Source organism: Musca vetustissima, unplaced genomic scaffold, assembly GCF_032173495.1.
Source record: "Musca vetustissima isolate MV318-11 ecotype Yass unplaced genomic scaffold, APGP_CSIRO_Mvet_v1 utg9436, whole genome shotgun sequence".
Classification (NCBI taxonomy): domain Eukaryota; kingdom Metazoa; phylum Arthropoda; class Insecta; order Diptera; family Muscidae; genus Musca; species Musca vetustissima.
This window is the reverse complement of record NW_026875997.1, coordinates 60509-69310: the sequence shown is the minus strand read 5'-3', so window position 1 is coordinate 69310 and position 8802 is coordinate 60509. Positions and strand designations below refer to the sequence as shown.

The following is an 8802-nucleotide window of genomic DNA, read 5'->3' as shown; positions in this document are numbered from 1 at the left end:
TAGAAAATACCAGATACAACAAGTTAGTTGTTAATATTTTTCGTTTCATTTTGATAAAAAAATATAATATAAAATAAAAATTTAATATAGTTTCAGTGGTTTTGTTTTGGAGTTGAAAAGTCGATCAGAAACTCATTCTCCACATCTAATATGTAGATACATACATTTTTTTGATATTACCATATTTACTTTTGATTAATTTCCCCCAATCAAAAAATAAAACAATTTGCAGTTTTTTTTATTTTATAAATAAAATAATGTATTTATTTCAACTTAATTTGTGAAAGAAATTCGATGATTTTTTTAAAGAAACTCTTCATTTGAAACAATAAAAACAAATATTAAATACACATCATTTGTCTCTTCAAACTTCAGCCACTGTTGTTACTCATCTCCGGAGGCCATAATGTCTTTGCAACACATTTGCCTCCTTCGTTTGAAACAACATCCGGGCCGTAAGAGAAAAACTAAACAAAACAATTTACAAAAACTTCCAAACTTCAAACTAAATTCGTAACACTTAATACAACAAATGTAAATAATAAATTCCACGATGTGTTTTTAATATTTCGATTTCGCTTTGTTCACACTCCGAGTCCCTAAAAGTGCGGTGGGGTGCTTATATAAATGATAAACTAATATTTTACAGGCAAAAAAAAATTAAAAACATTCTTAATGGTCAGTGCAACCATAACACATCACAGCTTAGAAACGGCGATGATAATGGACACGTCTTACTACATGGGCGGGACGACCGTATTGATAACCGGATGGCCTGTTGTATGCACGTTGTTGGAATACATTGGTTGAGGCAGTATATTGATTGGTAATGGGTTGTGGTACGGGACGTGTGAAAGTGGCGCGTGGTACACTGAATGTTCTTTGGATAGGAGCGGCGGCTGCGAAAGATCTTTGTACGGGTGCTGGTTTGGGTGGTTCGGGCAAATCGATATCAATATATTCTGGCTCTGGGGTAGCGATATCCTGAGGATTGGGTCCTTGGGTGGCGGAATCGGGCAGAGCAGCGGCGGCAATGCCAATCAAAGCGAATGCAATCAAAAGGAATTTCTAAAATGAGAAAACAAATATAGGATTGAGTTTATATTTTGTATTTAATTTAATATTTCAATATTTTCCTTATTTAAAAATCTACTGAAAATCATGTGAGATATTTAAATTTTTGGCTCATAATTTCACGGTCTTTTGGTACTAGAAAGATTTTGGTTATAAGCGGGTTTGTATCATCAGATTTACTATAGTTCCGTTCCAGAACTTAAAATAATCTACTAATTGTACAAGTTTTGCAACTTTTTACTCGAACTGGTAAAACAGTGAACCAAATTTAAGAGAACTCAAAACATAATGGCGTTATCTTTGTAAACAGAGGAATGTCAACTTCTGATTGGCTGCTTAGTTGATTTTGAAGTATTTAATTTTGCCATATTTACTAGATTTGCGTTCCCGAAATTTTTATATTTTTTGCACTCTGAGAGCGAATGTTTCGCTTTTACTAGCTTTACTATTAAAGGAGTACTGGAAAAGACCATATATTGCTACTGTTCTACCAACAGGTTTCGGAAGATTTTTTTAAAATTTGTTTATAAAAGCCCATGATTTAATTTCTTAAAATTTGGGAATTTTGATGGTTTGTTTACAAGGTGAATTTTCTAGCGTAATAGGATATATTTAGCATAAAAAGTCTATTTATCATCTAAAAAGCCTTCTGTATGATGGGACCGAAGCATTTACCACTGGACTTAAGGGGACCCCCATTCTCGGGGTCAAACTTTTTTGATTTAATTCGATTCTACACTAATTCAAGAATGTCTCTACAAAATTGCAAGTGAAAATCTGAAGAACTCTTGAAGATATAGCCGATTTATTGTGTCAGCATCAAGTGAGGCTAAAGGGCTTCTCAAACTTTAAACGCGTTTCTATACCCTTCACCACACTGTGGTACAGGGTATTATGTCTTTGTGCATATGTTTGTAACAGGCAAAAGGAAACGAGATAGACACATGGTTCCTTTTGAGAATATGCATAGAATCACTTTTTAAGTCGATTTATGCATGTCCGTCCGTCCGTCTGTCCGTCTGTAGATGTTAAATTGTAAACAAAGTACAGGTCGCATTTATGATCCGATTTGGATGAAATTTGGCACAAGTCACTTATTTGACCCAAGGACGAACCCTATTGAAATTGGAAAAAATCGGTTCAGATTTAGATATAGCTCCCATATATATTTTCGTCCGATTTAAGGTAAATGTGGCACCAAAGTCCCTGTATATCTTTCAATTTGGCGCAGAGTACTGAATTAGGTCCAGAATGATGTGTGGCAAGTTTCGAGAAAATCGGTTCAGATTTAGATATAGCTCCCATATATATTTTCGTCCGATTTAAGGTAAATGGGGCACCAAAGTCATTATATATCTTTCGATTTGCACGAAATTTGGCATAGATTACTGAATTAGGTCCAGAATGATGTGTGCCAAGTTTCGAATAAATCGGTTCAGATTTAGATATAGCTCCCATATATAGTTTCGTCCGATTTAAGGTAAATGGTGCATCAAAATCCCTAAATGTCATTCGATTTGCTCGAAATTTGACATAGAGTACTGAATTAAGTCCAGAATGCCAAGTTTCGATAACATCGGTTCAGAGTTAGGTATAACTCCCATATATAGTTTTGCCCGATTTTATGTAAATGGTGCACCAAAGTCCCTATATACCTTTCGATTTGCATGAAATTTGACATAGAGTACTAAATTAGGTCCAGAATGATGTGTGCCAAGTTTCTAGAAAATCGGTTCAGATTTAGATATAACTCCCATATATAGTTTTGTCCGATTTTATGTAAATGGTGCACCAAAGTCCCTATATATCCTTCGATTTGCACGAAATGTGGATTTATAAGTAAATAAAGAACTCAAGATGTGGCCGAATGCAAAAAACATATTGAAATAAGTGTAACCTAACATGTGACAAGTTTCGATGAAATCGGTTTAGATTTCGGTATTTTGAATTAAATTTATTTACATAATTTTGTCCCATTGTAAGAAGCAACTCTATATCTGACCGACTTTACTACTTTCCTTACTGGTTTTCTTTTCGAATGGCGGGCACGATAACTCAAAAACTAATAACCCAATCGATTCCAAATTTTTACACGTTTCTCTGTCAGTGTATAGCTATCGTATTTTTTCAAAGGTCCGCCATTTTGTTAATTTTAGAGCGAAGTCAATAATCCTAGTTCATATGAGAGTCAGACATGTACTCTTTCTAACATCGTTGGAATTTTCGGATTCCGATGTTCCAGTGAGGAGTTATCATGCCCGCCATCAAAAATAAGGACTTTTCTTTAATTTTTTGTAAATTATTTTTCTTCTCTTTTAAATCTTCAATTATATATGTGCAAAGTTACAAACCTTAACAAGCATTGGTATTGATTTACCAGCCCATTGAAAATTTGAAAAATTAAAATCGGGAATGGGTGGGGTTCCCTTAAATGTTCTACGGAGTCAATTCCTTGAGCCCTCTAGTGTGGTAATAGCAATACAAAACTACATCTGAATATGTAGACCCATGTCAACATTTTTGTATAACTCCCATTTCCGAGTACATATCACATACTTGATATCAGTTTAAATGCCAATCACTCCTCTTTGTTACACTCAATTTGAAATATTTGTATTTTTTCACGAACAAGTCCAGGTCTCTTTGATCCGCTTAATATTGAAAGATTACCATATGAGAACTCGTTCGAAAACATCGATTTTTAATAAATTCTAATTTGAGGTGAGGTGTTACGGTTTGATTCTTAAAATCAATTATCACCATATGCTCTTCAATAGTTTTCGCCTTCCGTCTGGCCTTTATTTTAATACATTAATTTTATATATTGATATTCTGAAAACATTTAGAAACGTGTTATTATGCTTTCAAAAAAAAAAAAATCAACAAAAAAACCCCCCAACTGAATAAATAAAACTAATAGCTATAATGTTCTCTAATCTGCATTTAACTGCCTTGGAAAATATATATTATTATAATATTCTACTAATTGATTAGTAATCACTTTCGTTTAACATTTAATTATTTATGCAAACAAAAGATTTGCATTAATTGTTTGTTTTTAAAAAGTTTAGATTGACCTTAAAAAAAAAAACTAACTGATATTTTATAGTTTTTTCTATTTTTTGATTCAAAATTTGTATTAAATTTAGAATATTTTATATTTATAAATTCGAAATTTTTCATAGTTAAGGAAATTCCTTCCAATTGGAATATGACCTCAAATTCAATTTAAAAATTATTAGTTTAACTCATTCCATACATAATATTCATATATAAGAATGCATTTTTCTTCACAGTTTCTATCAAAATGAGCTTCAAAATTTTATATATAAAAGTAAATGTTTATCACCATCAATAAGAACTGAAGTCTTAAACGTGTATCACTTTCTTATCTATTGTCTTTGGATATTAATTTGTAGCCAAATAATTATCTATTTAAAAATAGTACAACGTTTGCTTGTTATTCCATATATTTTTACTTCCCTCTAATAGCTAATTGGCATGTGCCAGTCATTGCTTAAAACAGCCTTAGCAACTAACTACGAATAATCATTAAGAACAAATTAATAATTTACTACCCAAGACATATAACTCGTCTTAAAACAATTTTTATGTTAAACTGGCCATACAAGAATTTCTGGTAAACTATTAGCTTGGTGTTTTGATTTAAAAAAAAAAATTATTTAATTGGTTCTCTCATTATATAAAACATATGTTAATATTTAAATCCCGAAATATATATATTATAAATTAAAATGCATAATATATTGGAATTTTGTTTATATGATACTTCATTTATTATTGTAGAGGAATATTTTATTTCACGTTTGAAGGAAAAAAAACATTTATTCGGACGTTGTTGTATGATTAATTTTTCGCTCGATACATGATATACAAATCCCCCTGATGTCTCAGAAAGCTGTGACCAATACCCTTAAATTCGATATTACAATTTGAATTCTGCCAACATATTTGTCAGAGATCTCATAAAGTATCTATAAAAATAATTCTTTTTTGTGAGAATTTACTACTTCTAGGGTGTTTGGTATTGAGAATTGGATATTTTGGTCCACGTTCTAATATAACTTCGTATAACGACCCATTTGAAATATTTTTAGCCACATTTTCCCAGCGAAGGGTCGGTCAATTGGCATTCCAGTACTTCGTGAGTGGAAAACATCTTTGCAGGAATTTTTCAATACAGAGGTCTGCCCAATTGCAAGTATTTTGGTGGCCTTTTTTACCCTAAGTGACTGATATTCGATATTTTGCGTTCAAGGTGGAAAACTTTTATTCTTAAAAAAATTTTAATAGTTCAATTATATGACATATCCCCTATATAAAGATATCATCCAATTTTCTATATGTTGAACCACCAATGTCTCCTGCTGCCAAGTATAGGACAAGTTTTAAATGCTCGATTTGAATTCAGATCAATTTCCCCTCCTAGTTCTAACTCGCCTTATACGGTTTACATTAGCATAAACTGAGATATCGAGACTATAAGATATAGCAGACTTTCGAACTCTTCAACCTACGGGTCTGTTATTTGGATTTTCGTTTTCTCTGTTGATCAAAAAAAAACCTCCTGGCAGATTTTTTATTTATCCATTCCGAGATCTTATCAGAGACCTGGAACTCTTATTACCGAAGACCTGGAAGACTTTTTATTACAGAGTTCGAGATTTTCTTATAGCAGAACTGGAGATCTACTTATCGAAGAATTGGATAACTCCTTATTGAAGACCAGAAGCTGTTCTTGTCGAAGACATGGATCTGTTCCTGTCGAAGACATGGAGCTGTTCTTGTCGAAGACATGGATCTGTTATTGTCAAAAACATGAAGGTTTGAATATATCTTCTTATCGAAGACCTGGAGATTTTCTTATCAAAGACCTGGAGTTCTTATTATAGAAGTCATTTTATAGCAGAGTTCGAGATCTTCTTATATCAGAACTAGCAGTATAGGACAAGTTAAATGCACGATTTGAATTCAGATCAATTTCCCCTCCTAGTTGTAACTCGCCTTATACGGTTTACATTAGCATAAACTGATATATCGATTGACGGCAATCCACTTCGGGAACTTATGGTAGACCGGGAGGTCTTCTTATAGAAGATCTGGAGCTCTTCTTATCAGAGACCTGGAAGTCTTTTTATAGCAGAGTTTAAAATTTTCTTATAGAAGAACTGGAGATCTACTTATCGAAGATTTGGATAACTTCTTATAGAAGACCAGGAGCTGTTCTTGTCGAAGACATGGATCTGTTATTGTCAAAAAAATGGAGGTTTTAATATATCTTCTTATCGAAGACCTGGAGCTTTTCTTATCAGAGACCTGGAGTTCTTATTATCGAATTATTTTTATAGCAGAGTTCGAGAACTTCTTATAGCAGAACTGGCAGTATAGGACAAGTTAAATGCTCGATTTGAATTCAGATCAATTTCCCCTCCTAGTTGTAACTCGCCTTATACGGTTTACATTAGCATGAACTGATATATCGATTGACGGCAATCCATTTCGGGATCATATAACAGACGGGGAGGTATTTTTATAGAAGACTTGGAGCTCTTCTTATCAGACACCTGGAAGTCTTTTTATAGCAGAGTTCAAGATTTTCTAATAGCAGAACTGGAGATCTACTTATCGAAGATTTGGATAACTTGTTATTGAAGACCAGGAGCTGTTCTTGTCGAAGACATGGATCCGTTATTGTCAAAAACATGAAGGTTTTAATATATATTTTCTTATGGAAGACCTGGAGCTTTTCTTATCAGAGACCTGCAGTTCTTATTATCGAAATCTTTTTATAGCAGAGTTCGAGATCTTCTTATAGCAGAACTGACAGTATAGGACAAGTTAAATGCTCGATTTGAATTCAGATCAATTTCCCCTCCTAGTTGTAACTCGCCTTATACGGTTTACATTAGCATAAACTGATGTACCGATTGACGGTAATCCATTTCGAGATCTTATAGCAGACCGGGAGGTCTTTTTATAGAAGATTTGGAGCTCTTTTCAACAGAGACCTGGAAGACTTTTTATAGCAGAGTTCGAGATTTTCTTATAGCAAAACTGGAGATCTACTTATCGAAGATTTGGATAACTTCTTATTGAAGACCAGGAGCTGTTCTTGTCGAACACATGGATCTGTTATTGTCAAAAACATGGACGTTTTAATATATCTTCTTATCGAAGACCTGGAGATTTTCTTATCAGAGACCTGGAGTTCTCATTATCGAAGTCTTTTTATATCAGAGTTCGAGATCTTCTCATAGCAGAACTGGAGATCTTCTTATCGAAGAGGTCTTTTTATTGAAGATTTGGATAACTTCTTATTGAAGAAGACCCAGAGGTCTTTTTATTGAAAACATGGAGCTGTTATTGTCGAAGACATGAAGCTGTTCCTGTCGAAGTCATGGAGTTGTTCTTGTCGAAGGTATGGAGGTTTTTATATATCCGGGCTGGTGGTCTTCTTCTAGCGGACGTGGGGCCTTCATATAGCAGAACTGGAGCAAAAAGCTGAAGCTCTCTTTATCGAAAACCTTGAGCCCGTGAATTTATAGTCCCTGTCACCGGTCTGAAATCGATAATCTATATTTCCTTGACTAATTCTTCTGCCTTCATAGTTCCTTGAATCTCTGTCTGGAAACATGTTCCAATGTTTGTTTGAATTTTCATTAATATTCGGGCATTAAATAAAAATTAGCTAATAAATACTCCCCAACGATTTACATCTAACTCCTATAATTTCAAGTGGACAAAAAAAAAAAGAAATCAGTTTGTCAATATAAAATATTAACCTTAAACCTATTCAAAAATATCCTCAAACTAATAGTCCTTGATTTCCCATAAATATATGAAAATTTGGTTTGGATTCTTTGTCGTGTAATATAGATTTTTTATAAAAAATATCCCTGTGGCCGAGTGATTACTTGTATTTTGTTTTCCACCATTCTGATCTTTACTAATTTTATTTTATTCATATAAAAAGGTTATAGGGATCATTTATCCTTATTAAAGGTTTCAACACAACATATTTGCCAATAATATTGGACATTTCCAAACATCACATTACTTTCAAATATTTAATATTTTTAAAGTTTATTATTAAAATTTCGATAACACAATTTTAGTTAACAGGATTTGGATATATAAAATTGTTTTCAACACTATATGGAAGTATTCACAATTTTAGATTTTTCACTGTAAAATATTTTCCAGAACTGTCTTTATTTGTCCATGAGAATATCCTCTTCTATACACAAATTGTTAATTATTATTATGTCTTTTTTTGCATAATCACCTACCATTTTGTATGGTTTGATTTGGGTTAAATTTGTTTTGGTCTCGAAAGAAAAAAATCACACACAATTAAAACACTTGAAGTAAATCACGAATTTGTTATTTTCTTGTTGATGTATTCTTTTTGTGTAAATATGCTATTTAAATTCTATTCTTTTAGAAGCGTTTCGTCGTTATTTGTTAATTTTGAATATTTCGAAATATTTTGGTTTTGTTTCGAAAACGCTCTCAAGAAGTTCAAAGCACAAATGATGATCAATCGAACAGATGCTATGAAATTTATATATTCGACGCTTTTTATGTTTGGCAATCCAAATTCGCCGCGCGCAGACTCTCACACGTCCACACAAGCGTTAGCTGACCATAAACGACGACAGCACTAACGCACACTCTCACACCGTTTGTCAAATAGAGTAAGACAAA

The 8802-nt window shown here is 32.9% G+C and overlaps 1 protein-coding gene across 1 annotated transcript; it reads right to left on the bottom strand.

The window, feature by feature from the left end:
- Positions 1–705: 705 nt before the first annotated feature.
- Positions 706–8395, bottom strand: LOC133338537 (uncharacterized). Its single transcript, XM_061546710.1, has 2 exons — positions 8385–8395; positions 706–1068 (listed from the first exon to the last, which is right to left on the bottom strand). The coding sequence occupies exons 1-2, from the start codon at positions 8385–8387 to the stop codon at positions 706–708; spliced, it is 366 nt and encodes a 121-aa protein (XP_061402694.1). The 5' UTR covers positions 8388–8395.
- Between the last annotated feature and the right edge of the window lie 407 nt (positions 8396–8802).